Below are 20315 nucleotides of genomic sequence, written 5' to 3'. Positions count from 1 at the left end.
GTCCGGTGGCACACCAAACTGTCTGGTGCCACACGTCGGACTGTCCGGTGCACCAGGGAACTGTAGCCGAATGGCTAGTTCCTGGTGGCACTGTGGAGGAGGGCCAAGACTGTCTGGTGCCACAACGGATTGTCTGCTGCAAAGGCTGACACCGCCAACAGTCGACTGACAGATCCAACGGCTAGTTGCGCACCGGACAAGGCACCGGACTGTCCAGTGGCCGCAGAAGCTGTAGTTTTTCCTCTAATGGCTATAATTGAGTTGGGGCCTATAAATACATCACCCAACCGGCCATTTGATGGTGTGGGAGTCCAAGCAACATACCAAGACATATTGTAGACATTTCCAAGTGCTCATACACCCAAGTGCTTAATAGAATCACTCAGTGATTGGCATAAGTGATTTGTGAAGTGCTTAGGTTAGTTAGACTGCACTAGCGCTTGCTCTAGGTGAATCCTAGTTAGTTGAGTGAGTTTTAAAAAATCACACAACCCCTTGGCTCTTGCGTGATCCGTTGTAATTGTACCGAGTGGGGCGAGAGTCTTGCGAGACCGTGACAACCGAGTTTGTGTCATGGCCGCCACCGTATACCGGAGGGAACGAGGCTCTCTACGTTTCGGCTAGAAGCTCGATAGTGGAGACGGCGGGGAGCGTCCGAGAGGAGCTGGAAGCGGAGCACCACTTGCGCATGGAAAAGGCCCACAGTTCTCTACATAGTTACTCGACCATGGTGCTTGACCCTCGCGTGGGCTACCCTTTGCGTAGGGGCACCAACGAGGCTTAGTCGGAACCTTGCATGGTTCCGGATACCTCGGTAAAAATACTGGTGTCATCCAATAGAGTTTGCATCTCTAACTTGCTCTTTGTCTTCCGCATTTATATTAAGTATTTAGGTTTCAATCTTGTCTTTCTAGCTAGATTAGTTAGGATTGAAACTTAGGCTTTGTGGTAGAGATAGCAACACTTAGACAAAACCTAGTTCACACATTCTAGTTTGATTATTTGCATAGGTTTTGCTCTAGGGTTTTATTTGTGGCCTAGTTTAAAAAGAAAATTTTTAGAAGTCCTAATTCACCCCCCTCTTAGGCGTTACTGTTTCTTATAAGTGCTAATATTTCCTATTGAGGTGACCTTCTAAGGCCCTTCTGATAGTGAGAATAGGTGTATTTATGGCATTGGCACACCGTAATGAGGGCTTAGTATAGTTCCTCTTTCTTTTAATACATGAAAGTACAACCGCACTACCTAGTCATCGCGATAGAGATTTTACTAGTCTCGGGTAATGAACATGATTGCCTTACTAGTTATGTCCTTAAACACTATCGTAAGTCTGTACAGTGGTAGCGAGTATACCTGGCCCTGATAGCATCTCAGGGGGATGGCGTCACCATAAGTTCATCTATCAGAAAAACATGTATGACAAGTTACATTCATGAATGTTAGGATCAATTCCACTTGGTATGATACATTTGGTAACAAGTGTATCCTTTTGTACTTTATTGAATTTTATGGTACACTTTATATGTGCATGTGTAGCTACATGATTAATACACATACAATACAATGATCTCGAGTGCTCTACAACCTATATCGTGGCAACAACACGTTTGTGAGGTTTATAATTTCATCCATCATGCAAATAAAGAAACAATTAATTTTATGTATGTCCTATTTCAGTCACCTTGTGGGGTAGATGCATGTCCGTGATTTTATTGCTGCCATGTGCCAACCCTAGCTTATTAATCAAAAAATTTCAAATACAAAATTACCTACAACGAACATCACAATGCATAAAAACGAACTAGCCATATGTCATGCATTGTTACGGTTTCTATATATAACACAAATATAACTTGGTTTAATAAATCACAAAAATGTGTGTTCTATTGGTTAGGTGGAATGTGGAGCAACCGTTAATTTACGAACCCGTATTTGTGCATAATTTTACCTTGTTTCTTACAAAGCGAGAAGGGGAATGGTGACATATGACGACCGTGGAACCGTGGAAACTGGTGCTTTTATAATAGAGATAATGAAGTACAAAATAATCAGCATGTTCATAAATGTTTATTTCAGCACTATGAATAGCAAAAATACAACATGGTTAATAAGAAAATATACAATGGAAGAATTATAATTCATTTACAATTGATGTACAATAAGTTTTATTTACTTATGTATGGGACTTGCCAAAATTTAGCTCCGTGGTTTGCATGTACCTCCATATACATATCTTCACCGGTTGATCTTACTGCAGCTGAGTCTAATCTCCCCCTGCATCCCGTGTGGCGGTGGTATTTTACCCATCTTCACAATTGCCTTGGCGAAATCCTTGGCGAACGCCTCGCCGTTCGTGCTGTACATTTTCACCAGATGGTCCAGGGGTCCACCGTAGCCGTAGAGCGCCTGGTCGGATGTGAGGAGGCCGCGCCGCCCTACCAGGTCCCGGTAGTATGCGTTGTCAAACCGCATTGGGGTCTGCTCGTCGAATGGAGCCGGCGCGTCGTAAGCGGACTGGCATGTCTGCCGGCGCAGCTCCGCAAACGAGGGATCGATGTCGGCGCCGCCCTCTCCGTTGTAGCCGTAGACTCGGTCCCTGTAGTGGTGGCACCGCGCCGTGCCGATGGTGTGGGCGCCGGAGAGCGCCGCCATGTCGCGTGCATCGAGGTCGTACTGCTTGAACAGGTTAATGAGCTCGGCGAGCGTGGAGTTGGGAGCTGGGAGACCGTATTCGGCACCGGTCCTGTTGGCGACGCGCGAGTCCTTGCGGCCGAGCTGCACTTTCCAGGATGGGCCCCCGAGCAGGGCGACAGCGTCGCGGGAGGCGAGCGCGAGGATGTCGGCGCAGGAGACCGTGGCCGGGCAGGCATGCTCGACGTAAGACTTGATCTCGTCGATGACGTCGAAGCCGTGGAGCGAGTTGGCGTTGGGCGTGGCGTCCTTCTCGCTCTCGAAAAAGGGCGTCTCGTCCAGGAGGACGGAGCCGTCGCATCCCTACATGCCGTGTCAATATCGATGTCATCGTTAGTGCAGAAACTTGACCCAAGGCACAAAGATCGATGAGATTGGGACGTACGTCGACGAAGCAGTCATGGAAGAAGAGGCGGAGCACAGCGGGTGCCACCGACTGGTCGCGGCCGACCCTGAACGCCATCACGGACTGCACGATCTGCTGGACATCGGGGCACGTCTTGTCGTAGTAGCCAACCTTTAGACGGTCCCCGTTGGCAGTAGTGCACACCAGAAGAACCGAGAGAACGATCAGCCATGAACAGGTCCTGGAAGGGGACATGGCTGCCAATCGAGTTCGTCCCGGCCGGTGTTGTTTTATATTAGTGCGTAGTGAAGCAATGGATATATATGATCAGAAGCGGGAGAGGATGGAGAGTGATTAACTAGCTTGAGCTGATGAGTGCGAAATGAGCCTGACGAGGCGTGCTTATATATATACAACTGTTAGCTATCGACTTCTCTGAACGCGCCCCTTCGTGCGCTTACCTGCTTCCGCTTGTAGGCGTGAGCACGCGCGATCTTTGTAGCTGGTGTTGCCACTTTCTCTGGTCAGCACCACCGTGCACGTGCATGCATGCTCGTGCTTCATAGCGACGGAGTCAACAAGAAGACAGAAACCAAGCTAAGGTCAAAGATGTGCCACTTGCAGATTCTTTTTATTTATTGACCAAAAATAATCTTACAATGTAGGTCGATAAACCGGTTGAAATGCGATAGATTGAGACGTACAATGACGTTGCTGCCAGGAGTCCAGGACCGGTCCTGAAAATTTTGAGACCCTTACCGAATCTAAACCAGTTTGATCTATGTTTTAAATAAAACATAATTAATAACAATATAAAACTTGCAAAACATATATTATAATAGAATATATAAACAAACATGACTATTTTATTTGAATTACATCGTTATTTTCGACGGTTTTTGGAATAAAAGGCTTTTATGATATGCTTATATTCAAACTTCTCCAACGCTTCACTCTCGAGGACTACTATGGCTAAATAATTATTACCGGAATGCGGCTCTTTCTCGAGTGCTCTAGGCTTTACCAAGTGCTTTCTGTCAGACACTCGACAAAGTCACACCGCATTTACCGAGAGTAGGACACTCGGTATAGTCAGACAATCGGCAAAGACCTCTTCGCCGAGCGTCAAACGCTCGACGAACGACGATGCTCGTTAAAGGGTCGTCAATAGCCATTTATAGCCGATGGCTGTTATCTTTACCGAGCGCCATGCGTTAGCACTCGGCAAAGAAGCTACTTTGCAGAGTGTCTCCTGCCCTACACTTGGTAAATTATGCTTTGCCGAGTGCCTACATTGGACACTCAGCAAAATATATTTTTATTTTTTTTGTTTTCTCAACCATTTTTTTGTGGTTTGTTCCTACACTATATAGCCCTACATGTTCGATTTTGGCACAATTCTCAAAGTTTTTGCTATAACAATTAGATTTAGTTTGTTTAATTAGATTTCTTTGGATAATTCAGATTTGAACTGCAAGTCACTCGAAAAATGGAAAATGTTGAATGCAAAAATGATATTCATATTATTTAGCACAAGTTACTGACTATTTCAAGAAGAGACCTGATTTTTCGAGCATCTTGCTCACGTAACATGACCGTGAACTTGCGATCAAATTGTTTTAAAATTGTATAAAGCACAAACAAAGTCAGAAAATTATGAAACTTGTTGATATATCGTGATATCATATGTAGAAACTGAAATTTTTTGAAAATATTTCATGAAAGTTGTCACGTTCTATTTGTAGAAATCCAAATGTCTTTCACATAAAATCATAGAAATTCAATGTAGATCGGCTAGCTTTCTACACATAGTACGTGGCAACTTTCTCGAAAAATTCTCAAAATTTTAAAATAGGCTCTACATATGATATCATAGCCTCTCGACAAGTTTCATGATTTTTTGACTTTATTTATGTTTTATACAATTTCAAAACAACTGGATGGCAAGTTCACGGTCATGTTTCGTGAGCATGGTGCTCGAAAATTCTGGTCTGCTCCTGCAATCAACCGTAACTTGTGCTAAATAACATGAATATCATTTTTGCATTCACCGTTTTCTATTTTTCGAATGACTTGTAGTTCAAATCTGAACCATCTGAAGAAATTCAATTAAACAAACTAAATCAAATAGCTATAGCAAACATTTTTATCATTATGCCAAAATCGAATATGAAGGTTTACATACTGTAGGAACACACCACAAAAAGTTTGGTGAAAAAAAGAATGAAAATATATTTTGCCGAGTGTGAGAGGTAGACACTAGGCAAAGCATTCGTTGTCGAGTTTCTGCATGGGGACACTCGACAAAGAATATTTTAAAAAACTAAAATAATCTTTGTCGAGTGTTGTTGGTCACTCGTTTTTTATTGCTGTGAATCAAGAACATGGCAACACATTTGTTAAACGTTAAAGACCTTCGTCCTTTGAAGCATTATTTTCCTTCGGGCATAATGAGTCTTGAACGGAGATCTTGAAGAACAAATCTTCAATATTCACGATTATTGGGACATAATTAACAATTGTAATGTTATGCCCTTTATTTATCTCATATCGAATGTACTGATAATGTTAAGATACATTTTATATATTAACAAAATGACATACAACTCATAGTACATTGGTACCTTCAGCTTGCTCGAAGGAAGAGACGTGAATATAATTTCGATTCAGCATGAACAGTACGAGGTTACTGTTCATCTATTTATAGGCAATCGTACAACTTTGTACGATATTACATTCTTACCCCCAAATATTACATACAAGGTTTACAAATGTCATAGAGATAATATTGCCATTTGCACTTAGAAGCTTGAACAACACCTTCTCCCTACGTCGCCTTCCTGTGTCATCATAACGAAGCATGCTTCGTCTTACTTCGATTGATCTATGCCAAATTTTTTCTGGTAACAAAGCTCCTGTAATACTTAGTAATATGCTGAAAACAAATGGGTAGCCGTATTTTTGAGGATCTTCGGAAGACAAAGGCTCCCAACAAGTGATTGTCAGTGGGCACTCGGCAAAGATGCCGAGTGTCAGATCAAGGACACTTGGCAAACTATATTTTTAAATTAAAGAAAATATTTGATGAGTGCAGATCGCGGGCACTCGGCAAAGAGGTTTTGTATAACCAGAGTGTTTCTTCTTTCTTTTTCTCGCTCACTCACTCCCTCACTCTCACATGCTCATTGTGCCGCCACCCATACCCACCGCGCCGACGCCACCCCGCCGCTGCCCCCACAACACCTCTCCACCGCCGCTCCACACCCACCGTGCCGCCGCTCGCCGCCCGCAGTCCGCGCCGCCGCGTGCTTCTCCCCAGCCTCACCCGCGCCACCCCGGAATCACGTAAAGGTAAACTCCCTTTCTTGGTAGGTTTAAGGTTTAGTATTATTGCTAGGATAATTTAGTTAATTTAAATGCTTTGTTAATTTAGTATTCTGGTGCTGGAAAATAGGGGAGCAAACTCAAACTTATATAGGAATAAGAATACATATGCTCTAATGCAATGTCACGAGGGACAAATCCTTAGTTTCAAGGCTTGTCATGCAAAGTGGTGATGCATAATTTGTATAAATTAAGGTTCTTCCATCTAATTTTAAGTCCAAGTTAGTACCCTTGTGGGTTATTTTGTCTTTACAAGGTTGATCTTTCGGTAGATTGTATCCTCTTATAGCATGAAATGTGTGTCCATGCGGCCATCGTGCTGTTAGTTTTATTTGCAGGTTTTGGAAACCTCCCGATGCGGGAGAGGTGCTGCCAATTTTTTTTGTTGACAGATGTAACACCCTTGGTGTTACTTAGGATTTCTCCTAAGTACCTACGTATGTGACCTGTTATCACATGTGGTTTAGTTTGAGCAAAAGGCGACAAACTTGAGGAGCCAAGCCTTAACCAAGTCATTGTCACCCTAAGAGATCATACCTTAACCATATCAAGCTTAGGTAAGAGGGTGAATTGCTGAAGCCCTAAAGTTCCTCTCTATAGGACAATAGAGCACCAAAGAAAATTCAATAAAAAGGCTAAGTAAATCATCTTGTCATGACGTGGGATAATTATAGAAGTTGTAGTACACTAAATAACCTACAAAAAATAGTAAGAGAGTTGTCCCAAAAAGGTTTTGCAAAACCCCCCAAACAAGTCAAGTGGAAACTCCAAATAAAAACCAGAATTTCAGTTTTCTGAAAATCAGCCCCCTCACAAAGATCAAACGCGTTCACTTTGTTCCTAAACTCAAAACCACTTGGCCCAATTGACAAAGTGGCGCCAAAAGACCCCTTGGACGCCCTGGTGAAGTTTGAAGATGAACCAAATCCGTTTGACATGATTTGGCATGATTTCTTTCTCAGGATGGAACAGTCAGACAAACCCACCTCAGGGACAAGACCACTCCTTGCACAGACCAAGAAACGCCTCGGCCTCCACACGAAACAGATAGAGGGAGGTCAGGGGAAGAGATTTTACAAAAGCATCTTGCCCAAATTCGCTGAGATTTGGAGCCTGTGGGCCATTGAAAGTGACTACACCGAGTTGTGCCACGTGCTCAACGCCGTGCCTGAGGGCCTGATCGCGTACTGGCCGTTCCCCCCGCGCGCGCCAAGCGCCAAACAACCCCCACTGTGCGCTTGCGCCCAGCCGCGCCCGAGCGTGCCGATAAAGCCCTACCCCAAGTGTATGGTCACCCTGCCTCACTCCCTCGGACAAGCCCACAACTCTGGTGAACTCCACGCCGCCCACCAGAGCCGCCCGAGCCATCCCTCGCCCAAGCCAACTACTTGGCTAGCCTTCTCGGAGTCCAGTGAAGCTTCCCGAGCCCTTAGACCATGTGCTACCCCACCGGAGACGCCCGATTGCCCTCACCGGATTTCCTTCGCCCGCCGAAGTACGTGGCCCAGGTAAGCCCATGCACCATTATTTGATTCCTTTTGCGCACCGCCTCTGCATCACCTAGTGAAGCTCCCCGAGCAGTCCAATCGAACTCTACCGCCGTGTACAGGCTGAGCCCCTCGCCGCCGACGACCTCGTCCGCCCCCGCGCGTGGCCAGAACGACTTCGACCACCACCAGTCACCATCCGACTATCGACGTGTTCGCTGAAACCTCCCCGACCTTACCAACCCCCTCGTCGGAGCTGTACTGCCGTCAGTAAGCCCCGTCGCTCCTTTTTCCTCCCCTGTCACTGTTCCGGTGATGCAAGGAGCGTGGGTTAGACTGTTCTTAAGCATAGGGGTTTTTCCCACTGTCAACCACTCATTTGAATAGTGCGCCGAGGGCATATGCGTGAGAAAGAGAAAAACAGTAACCAGGGACCCGAGTGCAAACTGGTTTTCCCTATTTAATTTAAAAACCCAACCCTTTTTAAGCCAACAGGAAGTTCAAAAATTTATAACTTATGAATTAAGCATCCAAAATGGGTCAACCAAATTTTGTTGGGTTCTGCAAAAGTTAAACTTTAGAGGAAAAATAGGAAAAACCCCTAGTCTAGTACTATTTTGGAATTTGTTATTTAATTTAGGTATTGAGTATTTGAGTAGGATAATGGTTAAAAATAAAAGGACCTATGCACTAATGTTAAGAAAATTTTAATAGTCACTTGACCATTGTTGTACCACTACAAAAATATGTACCACCTCAGAATACCAAGTTAAGTGGGTTAAACAAATGAAGTACAATACCTTTAGAAAATAAAAGGAGGGACCAAAAGTAGAAAACAGTAAGCAACCTTATTTTTTCCCAAACATTTGAGATATGTGCTATGGGAGAAAAATATAAAAATGAGTAGTTACACGTAGAACATGCCCCACCCCTGCACCATGAGAAAGTTTATAAAACTTTAAAAAATCATACAACCCATCTCCTATGAAAAATTGGGAAATCTGTTGTTCGACATTTTCAAAAGGAGTTAGTATAAGCACCCACTGAGCCCCCAAACTTTAGAAAATCACCATTAAATAACCCTTAGATTTCTATGGCGGAACCGCCCGAATTATTCTAGCTTAAGTGCCCAAGTCGCACCCTTAAGGGCAGCAACACACTTAAACAGGAATAACCCGTCAGTCCCTCGGATCTAGTCCGATAAAGCCACTTACCAGGATCGAATACCACTAGCTCACACGAAAGTGAGGCACAGAGAAATACAATAAAACATAATACCACAAATTTAATAAGTGTCATTAGTGATTACATTATCGGAGTTTCAAAAATAATAACCATAAATTTTTAATGCAGCGGAATTTACTAACGGAGAAAACCGAGTAACATGGCGAAGCCTGGCCACGCTACTCCTCCTGGTCCTCTCCTGCGGAAGCAGTAGCCCTCTCGACCATCTATCCCGGTGGCAGGGATGAAGGCCAAGTCACACCAGCAACCAATCATCCTAAGGAGTACCTGCAAAAATTATGCCACAAGCAAGGCTGAGTATACTAATACTCAGCTAGACTTACCCGGTGTGAGGAGTCTACTCCTCTACCTCTAGACATACAGCTGTTTGGCCGAGGGGTTTGGTTTTCCAAAAGCACTAGCTGAGTCTAAAAATCAAGTTTTAGCCTTTCAAGTTTTAGTATGATCCTGTTAAACTAGATGTGCACCTAGCTAATCATACATGGTATCAAACATTTTATCAATCAACATCTTTTGCCAGTCACCTCATTTCCACTTATTACTCAATGTAGCAGTATGGATCAAGCAGTCTCATTAGCTACGAGAAGCAGACGATTCAAATCGAGTTTTTATCCTTGCAAGGTAAACCTAAACATATGACGTGGCGAGGCACTCCGTCCCCACACATATCAACTGTCCCCATCGATCCCCCGTCAGCAGATCAGGGCTCACCGCCTTGGCGTACAATGCCTCACTGACCCCGACTGCTGTCGTGCAGTGACCGCACTTGTACCCACCATAACTGGAATGGGAGACCACGTCTCAGGTCGCGTGAGGAGTAAAGTATGCTGCCAGGTTCAATCAGGTACTAGGCTTACCGATTTACCATATTTCTCGGCATATGTTTAGTACGTTCAAACGCTTGACTCACGGTACCACACCTTAATCCTTATTCCAATTTCCGTCTTGTAGACAACGCATCCCCATGGACCGTTGTCAACAGACCATCATCCTTTCGACATAAATTGGATACAAGCAATTTCCAGACCTCGCGCGAGTGCTAGAAAAATCACTCGACTTCTACCGAGATCCGTAATTAGCAAAGCAGCTACTCGACCTAGCATACTAGTATCCATCTCAATAGGAATCCTGAGTTAATGCAACTAGGATTTCAGGCAACTCCTACACTTAAGTGCACAATTCAAGCCTACAATCATTAAGTGCAGTAAAATAATATATAGAACTGGTTATGCATAAAATCGGGGCTTGCCTTTAATTTAACACTTAGATAGTGTTTGCTTGGGGAGGTACTCGCTTGGCGAGTATCCACTGGTTAAGTCCATTCTTCATGTCATCCACCAACTGCATCTTGTGGTTGGCACCACATCACGTGCACGATCATCATCTCTCGGTCCTAAATGAGATGCAAGATGCATTTGTATGAATATAATGAAATAGCACAAGATACTGCAAGTACATGATAGCGAACTAACATTAAGTTTATGACACCATAAACGACCACACGCTAGTATTAGCTATCTACACTTCATCATGCTTTCAACGTTAACATCAATGAAAAGGCAACAACATTTTATTTATTTACGCGACGTAACTACGACATCACAAGTACGCACATTTTATTTATTTGGATACAGCTTTTCAGTAGTTCTTCTAGTGATCATACAAAATCATCCCAAACAACACAAGTTTCACCGAGTACCTAGGCATCAATAACTATGGAACTCCTATCCACAGCCAACTACAACAAACAAGCACATTAATCATAGACACATGTTATCTTAAGTTTAGACATTACAAGTCTAAGTCCGTTAAGTGCTAACTAAGCATTTTTAGCCAAAAGGGTGAACTAAACAATCAAATGCACACTTGCAGATTTTTGGACAGCAATACAGCAGTCACTTGTTTTAATCATAACTTTTCAAATATGAATCCAAAAATAGCAAACTAAAACTTTCTGGAAAGTTTAGAAAGTGCTCTACAACTTTGGTATTGTCATTACAATATGATTCAGCACTTAGCAAGGTCAAAACGTGCTAATACAACAGCGCTGTCCAGATTTGGACAGATTCAGATCTGTGAATTTAAAAATCCATAACTAAAGATTCAGACATCCAAACAAATTGATCCTAGACTTTCTGGAAAGCTAATTAAATGTTCTACAAATTATTTATAACCATCACTGGCTGGTTTAATATGTATCAAGGGTAAAATACAGTATGAAGGTTGTGTTGTCCAGAACTGGACAGATTCAGTCTTTACACTTTAAACATCCATAACTTAATATTTAGACCACCAAAAATAGTGATCCAAGACTTTTTGGAAATCTCAGCAAAAGAACTACATAACTTTTATAATCACCAAGAAGTGATTCAATTTTTAACTAAATCAAACAACACAGTTTTCGAAATCTGTTCTGACAGAGGACAGAACACAGCAACCAGTTTGTAAAATTCATAACTCTTAACCTATCAAGCCTATGGTTATGAAATTTTAACACCAGCAGGATCAGAAAAGCATCTACAATTTTATTATAATGACCATGCACAGATTGCAACATTAAATTGAACAAACAATGCAGTTTCTGAAATCTGTACAGAATTTGGACAGATTCAGTTGCTGAATTTGTAAAAATCATAACTCCTAAACGATCAGACTTAAGCCTATCAAATTTTAGTACAAGCAAGATAATAATGTTATCTACAACTCTTCTATATGACTTTTCTACAGAAAACACAATTTAGTTCATCAAACATACAACACAACTACAACAGTGCGTGCAGTCCAAAACAACAATCAATAAATTTCAGCTCACGTATAATTCAAGAATCGCCGCGTTCGAGAGACTTGAATTACTCTAACGCTTTACTATTTGTTCGAGTTAATACAACCAAATTAGAACCAACAATTCGACTTGCAAATTTTATTCAAATCATTAGTGCACTAAAATTACTACAACCAATTAACAACGCATTCTCCACGATAATCACCCAACACTTGCGTTTTAAATTAGACATCACATGAGCACTTCTACTTTTTACCCACGACCGTAACTATACACATTTAGACCACAACAAGCAATTCACCGTGATTATGAGCTTAACCAAGTCATCTAACAATTCGGCTAACTAGAGCAACAATATAGGCCGCTATACATCACACACGTCGGCTAGTCTATTATTATCGAAATCCGAGACACAACATGTATAACAAACACTTAACAAAATCGACTCCTATTTAACATGAGTTGGCTAATCACAGTAGAAGACTTAGCGAACCATTTTAGACATCGTAACTCAAAATATGGGTTGGAGTCGATTAATCAGTGTTTCATAACCGTTGCTCAACTTAAATTGGATAACACACGAGTCACCTAAAACGCCACATTTTAGGAGACCTAACATGTCGAGCATCAATTTTATAACATAAGTGACTCAACCTCTATCACGCTTGTCCGAATCTATTGGCTAACATTTCCGAAACACCATATCTATCCTTCACATTTCTAATCATATTGCACGACATAAAATATTTCAATACGCATTCACCCCATAAGTAACATCATCACCCATGACTCTGACTTAACTGTAGAGGAAGCGATGACTACTTCGGCATGTCACCACCTCTCTACAGGCCAAACCAATATTAACTACATCGATCGAGTCTTATATCACGCAACACTTATAATTTATTATCTCAAATACAACCATATCCCGGCATGTACTTGGGACACTTCGGTTCCACTTACGCAATCACTACTACAACGCACTTCGGCACACATGTTTAATAACTCACCTTTCTAAATTAACCTATCTCACCCTCCGACACCAATTAAATGTCACTTAATTTACATCTTCGATCCATTCTATCCTACACCACGATGAATACATAAAATATTTTTAACATAGACGAACCCATTAGTCGACGGCGGAAACTACCAAGCATGCTTTACGCTTTATTAAAATTTGCCACGCAAACACAATATTTTAAGACGAAGCATTTTAACAATCAATTAATACATCCGCGACCAATCCCTACGACGTACAAAATAACTATCGCAGCCACACATATCCGATCTAACACAAAATAACACATCGGCTCACCATATCAAACCTTGGTCGTGGTTGCTGCACACGTGGCGTGAAGACGAACGCGCCGTCGCGCACGGGAGACCGAATGGAGTGAAGGACGTGGCTCGCTGCTGCGATCTATCGAGCATGCAAGCGCGAGGCGAAGCATTGACGATGGCGGAGTTTGACAACATGCATCGGGACTGCGCAGATCGGTTCGATGCAAGCGACACGGAGGGAATCCGGGGCTGTTGTGGGCTTACTGTTTTGGGGGAGGGCAGAGTGGGCGAGGACTGCTGGTCATGGGGACAGCGAGCAGGCAGGGAAAAGGCGCCATGAGCAACATGAGCTCGCCGGCGAGCAGGAGCCCGGCGAGGCCACGATGGCGCCCTGCAGGGGATCCTCGGCGAGCAGCGCCATGGCAAGGTGGGTGAGGCCGCTTGCTACTGCTGGCCGAGCAGAGAGGGGTGCTACGTAGAGGGGCGTCGAGCTCCCTGCTGCAACCGTGGGACACCAGGAAGGAAAAATGGCGTTGTGGGGTGGAGCTCCCTGCGTTTCAGAAGAGAGAGAGGCTGGGGAGAGAAAGGGACGTCGACCTCCATGGCTGGTGGCGAGAGGAAAAGAAGCCGGGGGCTGGCTTGAGGAAGGGAAGGAGACACCATGGGAGGAGGGTGCAGAGCTGCTGCTGGACGCCAGTCAGAGGTGGAAGAAGGGGCGCCTGCACCTTCCTGCGCGATGGCGAGGCCGAGCTAGGAGATGCAGCGTGCGCGAGGAAGAAGGAGCAGGGGGCGCCGCGTTTGGAACCTGCACCAAGGGGAGAAAGGCTGGAAAATCTAGGCACCATGGGTGGAGGAAGCTCCCTGCGCGCTGCTACCGTGAGACAGGTAGGAAGAAACGTGCTGGCTGAACGAAGAAGAGAGGGTGGCGGCTAGGGGCGTAGATGCAAATTTTCCAATTTGCAAGGGGAGGCACTTCTATTTATAGAGGAGTCCTAGGGTTAGGGTTTCAAATGGGCCAAATGGGCTAGGCTGGGCTTGGCCCAAAACATGGAATCGAGTTGCGCTAAATATTTTCCGGAATAAAAATGCTCCTGCGGAATTCGTCGCTACGGAAAAACAGAGCGAAAAACAGTTCGGACGAACAGACGATTGAGCGATTAACTTGGCCGAGAGTCTTTTTTGATTTTGCTCGAAAATAATTCACTACGCATGATTCAAAAATAAATCGTCTCGAAATATGACCGGCTTTCGGATTTATGATTGAAAGAGACAAATCGCGAAATTTAAAATCATCGCCGATGTTGATTTTTAAATCGGGATCGAACACAGAGATATGAAGTCGAGTCGGATAAGAATTAAATAGAGGGTGACGTACTGAGTATCCCGTTGGAGAATACGGACCCGGATAAAATAGTCGAACATAGATCGAAGTTCGAGGAATTAGATTTGGGCTCAGATCAGATAACAGTCGTCGAGAGTTTGATTTAAAGAGCTTCAGATGAGATTTATAATTCGAGGTTGACTATCGAGTTTGCATTCGTTCCGAGAATAAAAGTTTTAACAGGCTCCGAATTCGGTCTTCTGTGAGACTGAATAACTCCGAATTCGGTGATATGTGTACGAATAGTCTGGATAATCAGAGACATACGCGAGCGAGAAATAGAAATTTTCACTGAGCATCCGAGATTAGGATAAATCTCCCATCATAACCCAAAATTGATACCTGGGGTGTCACAGCCTTCCCCCCTTAAAAAGAATCTCGTCCCGAGATTCGAATGAGGATCTTTAAGGGTGGATTAGCATGTAACTCCCAGACTGAAGATAGATGCAAATTCATGAGAGGGCATCTGACATGAAGACAGATTTGGTTAGAATATCGTGACATATCGAGACAAAATGCAGCGATCATTCTGAGAGTGTCCACAAATGGTAGCACATCAGTATAGTCTCGTAATGGACCACAACTATTAACCGCGATACCAGCGCGTGCCGAGCAGCTCAACCTTGTTTGCGCGCCCACAGGAGGCTCTCGGTTTCATCGCGGCACCATCAGTCGTTTAGTCATAATACCATTACCAAACGCAACCAATGAGAAATCCACATAGCACAGATAGATGGAGCCCATGAGAGTATGGCTCAGAAAGTAAGAATGTGACCAGAGTTGAAGCAGAGATTTTTGGCAAAAGAACATCACATGAGAATTTTCTTCAACTCAGAGAACTATTTTATGATCATCACGAGGATTATCAGGCCAGAGATTAGTACGAGATTTAATATGAGGAGGAACCAACCATGATATCGAGATTGATAAGCTTTTAGAGACATGAGAGATCCAAAGATAACAACAACATTCATTAATCCACATGGATATGCCGTTTAGAGATAAGTTGATAAAACAAGCGTCATGATTGTAGGAGAAAGGGGTATGAGACTAACCAGAAATGAGAGATTCAGGCAGATCAACATCCGATACTTGAGAAGGGTTATTAAAGATAACTAGATAACGAGGCAGAATCAATGTAGGATCCGGGGATTTGGATGATAAGCCCTAACATGATTCACAAGGAAAATGATCACTAGATCGAGGTGAAAAGAGAGGTCATCAACCTAGATGGCTTCTAGGTTGAGCAGAGGAGAACTTAATGAGGATTTTGGACAAGGTTCCCAAAAAAGAATTGGAGGCTAGATATGGTTTGCATGAATAGATAGTTAACCATTTTTTTGACATAAACAAGTGCATAAGGAATCTTTAGTCGATTTAGAGGTCAAGCTATGGGAATCTACAAGTTGTGTAGGTGTAAATTCAAGTGTAAAACATTCAAGGGCTAGAAAATACCAACACAAGCACATGATATTTTTTTTAAGGTTTTACTAGGGAACCACTAGGTTGTTTGGAGAAGGGGGTCTTTTATGGGCAAAACAGGCAACAATTTTTTTATTGGCAAAGAGGGTTGAACAATTACAATACCACCTAGATAGCAAGGCAAGAGAAACACATAACACAACCTAGCAAGACTTACCAATCTGACACGAGGTAAGGCATTTCTAATATAGCAGTACATCACATTATTCACAAGTTCTTATTATTAGAATAAAGGTGAGAGAAGCATGTTGATGCACAAAAGACAATGATGCGATAATCATGATGCATGCTCATTCTAGTCTCTCAGACCTATCTAACTTTTCGGGTGCTTCTACAGCATCCTTCTTAATAATAGTAGTAATAACCTTTATGGCCTATATAAATAGCCACCTAGCTACCCATCTATTTCCTAAGGCTTCACGTCATAGGCCTATCCTTATCGTCCTGACATCTATCCAACTTGGTTTCTAAGCAAGTTTTACTTTTGAAAAGGTTGGTACTAATGACTTATTGACTTCTTTGTAATGGTATTCGCTCCGATACCAGCTGTGGCGGAACCGCCCGAGTTATTCCAGCTTAAGTGCCCAAGTCGCACCCTTAAGGGCAGCAACACACTTAAACAGGAATAACCCGTCAGTCCCTCGGATCTAGTCCGATAAAGCCACTTACCAGGATCGAATACCACTAGCTCACACGAAAGTCAGGCACAGAGAAATACAATAAAACATAATACCACAAATTTAATAAGTGTCATTAGTAATTACATTATCGGAGTTTCAAAAATAATAACCATAAATTTTTAATGCAGCGGAATTTACTAACAGAGAAAACCGAGTAACATGGCGAAGCCTGGCCACGCTACTCCTCCTGGTCCTCTCCTGCGAAAGCAGTAACCCTCTCGACCATCTATCCCGGTGGCAGGGATGAAGGCTGATGTAGCTGAGGTGCCCGATCTTTCGGCGAGTAGAGATAATTCCGATTTGGCGGAAGTTGACCCTTGCGATCCGACTACGACGAGCAAGCCCGAGGCGCCAATGCAATCGCTGAACCAACTCCCTGTGGTTACCGACCTTGCTGATGCGAGATCGGCCTGATCACGAAGATCGTTTCCTGTGCGCAATCGAAGAACGAACAAGAAAAAGATGCGAGCAATCTAATCTATTACTCGAGGGTGGAGTTCTGAATACACGAAGACAGCGCAGATTTGCGCGTGTTCGAGAGTAGCTAAAGCTAATGTAAAACAAAACTCGGAAAATAAAGGAGGCGCAGCTCCTGAATAAATAGAGAGGGGGCGCAGCCCCTAGGGGCGGCCAACCCTAGGTCGTCCATTATGGGCCGCAATTGGGCTGGTCGTCTATTCTTCCGGGCCTTCGTTCTTTAACAACATGATGTAGTTCAATTCTCTTGCACGGGCCCGAGTCACTGGCCCAGGTGGAAGGGGTGGCGCCTGGGCTGGAGAAGGTGCTGCTGGTGTAGATGTGCTCGTGTTGGTGTTGATGTCCGCATCATCCTCCCCTTCTTGAACTGAAGTCGTCCTCGACGGCAACTCCTCATCTTCTCCCGCATACGGTTTCAAATCTGCAACATTAAAACTAGTGGAAACACCAAACTCCGCAGGCAGGTCAAGGATATAAGCATTATCATTAATCTTGGTTAGTACCTTAAAAGGACCAGCAGCACGAGGCATCAATTTAGAACGGCGCAAAGTAGGAAAACGATCCTTTCTCAAATGCAACCAAACCATATCACCAGGTTCAAAAGTAACTAGTTTCCGGCCTTTACTACCAGTAATCTGATATCTAGCATTAGCAGCAGCAATGTTTTGTTGAGTTTGTTCATGGAGATTAATCATTTGTTCAACATGTGCAAGAGCATCTATGTGTGGGGCGTCCGCAGCATCAAGCGAAAACAAAGCAATAGGCGCCCTAGGAATGTAACCATAAACAATTTGAAAAGGTCACATCTTTGTAGAAGAATGTGTTGCATGATTATAAGCAAACTCAACATGAGGTAAGCAATCCTCCCAACGTTTCAAATTTTTGTCTAAAACAGCCCTAAGCATGGTAGACAAAGTTCGATTAACTACCTCAGTTTGACCATCAGTCTGAGGGTGACAAGTGGTGCTAAACAGCAATTTAGTTCCCAATTTATTCCACAGAGATCTCCAAAAATGACTCAGAAACTTAGCATCACGATCCGAGACTATTGTATTGGGAATACCGTGCAAACGAATAATCTCTCTAAAAAACAATTCAGCAACATTGCTAGCATCATCAGTCTTATGACAAGGTATGAAATGAGCCATTTTGGAGAATCGATCAACAACCACAAAAATGCTATCCCTCCCCTTCTTAGTTCTAGGCAATCCCAAAACAAAATCCATCGAAATATCAATCCAAGGGGAAGTAGGAACAGGCAAAGGCATATACAAACCATGGTTGTTCAACCGTGACTTAGCTTTCTGACAAGTAGTGCAGCGTGCAACAAGGCGCTCAACATCAGCGCGCATCCGAGGCCAAAAGAAGTGGGCAGCCAACACCTCATGTGTCTTGTAGACGCCAAAGTGCCCCATGAGACCGCCTCCATGTGCTTCCTGTAACAACAAAAGACGAACCGAGCTAGCTGGAACACACAGCTTGTTAGCACGAAACAGGAACCCATCCTGTATGTGAAATTTGCCCCATGGTTTCCCATTAATACAATGGCCGAAAGCATCTTTAAAATCAGCATCGTCAACATATTGATCTTTCACAGTGTGCAAACCAAAGATTTTAAAATCTAACTGTGACAGCATGGTATAGCGACGAGACAAAGCATCAGCAATAACATTGTCTTTCCCGTTCTTGTGTTTAATAATGTAAGGAAAAGACTCAATAAATTCTACCCATTTAGCATGACGACGGTTCAGATTTGTTTGGGTACGAATATGTTTTAAAGCCTCATGATCAGAATGAATTATGAACTCACGATGCCAAAGATAGTGCTGCCATGTATGCAAAGTGCGCACTAACGCGTAAAGCTCCTTATCATAAGTAGAATATTTCAGACTAGCACCGCTTAATTTTTCACTAAAATAAGCAACTGGTTTTCCTTCTTGTAACAAAACAGCACCTAGCCCAATACCGCTAGCATCGCATTCAAGCTCAAACACTTTATTAAAATCAGCCAATTGCAATAGGGGAGCTTGGGTTAACTTATCTTTCAAAGTGCTGAACGCTTCCTCCTGCGAATCACTCCAAGCAAACGACACATCTTTCTTTGTAAGCTCATGTAGAGGCGCTGCAATGGAGCTAAAATCACGAACAAATCTGCGGTAGAAACCGGCAAGTCCAAGAAAGCTCCGAATTTGTGTGACCGTCGTCGGTGTAGGCCACTCCCGAATGGCAGCAATCTTGCTGCTATCCACCTCAATGCCCTGTGGAGTAACAACATAACCAAGAAACGGGACACGTCGTGTGCAAAAGATGCATTTTTCCATGTTAGCAAATAACTGGGCAGCACGCAATGCATCAAAAACAGCACTTAAATGTTCCAAATGCTCTTTCTTAGATTTGCTGTAAATAAGGATATCATCGAAATAAACAACCACAAACAATCCTATGAAGGGCCGCAGAACTTCATTCATCACTCGCATAAAAGTGCTGGGAGCATTAGTCAATCCAAACGGCATAACCAACCATTCATATAAACCAAATTTCGTTTTAAAAGCTGTTTTCCATTCATCACCCAATTTCATTCTAATCTGGTGGTAACCACTACGCAAATCAATCTTAGTGAAAATAATGGCACCACTAAGCTCATCTAGCATATCATCAAGGCGTGGTATAGGATAGCGATAACGTATAGTGATGTTATTAATAGCACGACAGTCTACACACATACGCCATGACCCATCTTTCTTGGGAACAAGTAACACAGGAACAGAGCAAGGGCTAAGAGACTCACGAATGTATCCTTTGTCAAGCAACGCCTGTACCTGGCGCTGAATCTCCTTCGTCTCATCTGGATTTGTACGGTATGGTGCGCGGTTCGGAAGCTGTGCGCCGGGAATGAGGTCGATCTGGTGCTCAATGCCACGAAGCGGTGGTAGACCCGGTGGTAAGTCTTTGGGAAAGACATCAGCGTACTCCTGCAAAAGGTTAGCAACCATAGGGGGAATAGCCAAAGATGGTGCATCATCAAGTGAAATGAGGACACTAGAGCATACAAGTGCATAGCATGGCAAATGAGCAC

General features: G+C 43.4%; 1 protein-coding gene across 1 annotated transcript; it reads right to left on the bottom strand.

Moving 5' to 3' along the window:
• Positions 1 to 1998: 1998 nt before the first annotated feature.
• Positions 1999 to 3500, bottom strand: LOC103640022 (peroxidase 4). Its single transcript, XM_008662683.3, has 2 exons — positions 3077 to 3500; positions 1999 to 2994 (listed from the first exon to the last, which is right to left on the bottom strand). Exons 1-2 carry the CDS (start codon positions 3290 to 3292, stop codon positions 2236 to 2238), a joined length of 975 nt encoding a protein of 324 aa, XP_008660905.1. The 5' UTR covers positions 3293 to 3500; the 3' UTR covers positions 1999 to 2235.
• Between the last annotated feature and the right edge of the window lie 16815 nt (positions 3501 to 20315).

Source organism: Zea mays, chromosome 9 (genome assembly GCF_902167145.1).
Source record: "Zea mays cultivar B73 chromosome 9, Zm-B73-REFERENCE-NAM-5.0, whole genome shotgun sequence".
Taxonomy (NCBI): Eukaryota; Viridiplantae; Streptophyta; class Magnoliopsida; order Poales; family Poaceae; genus Zea; species Zea mays.
Note: the sequence above shows the minus strand (reverse complement) of the source record. Positions and strands in the feature narration are given on the sequence as shown.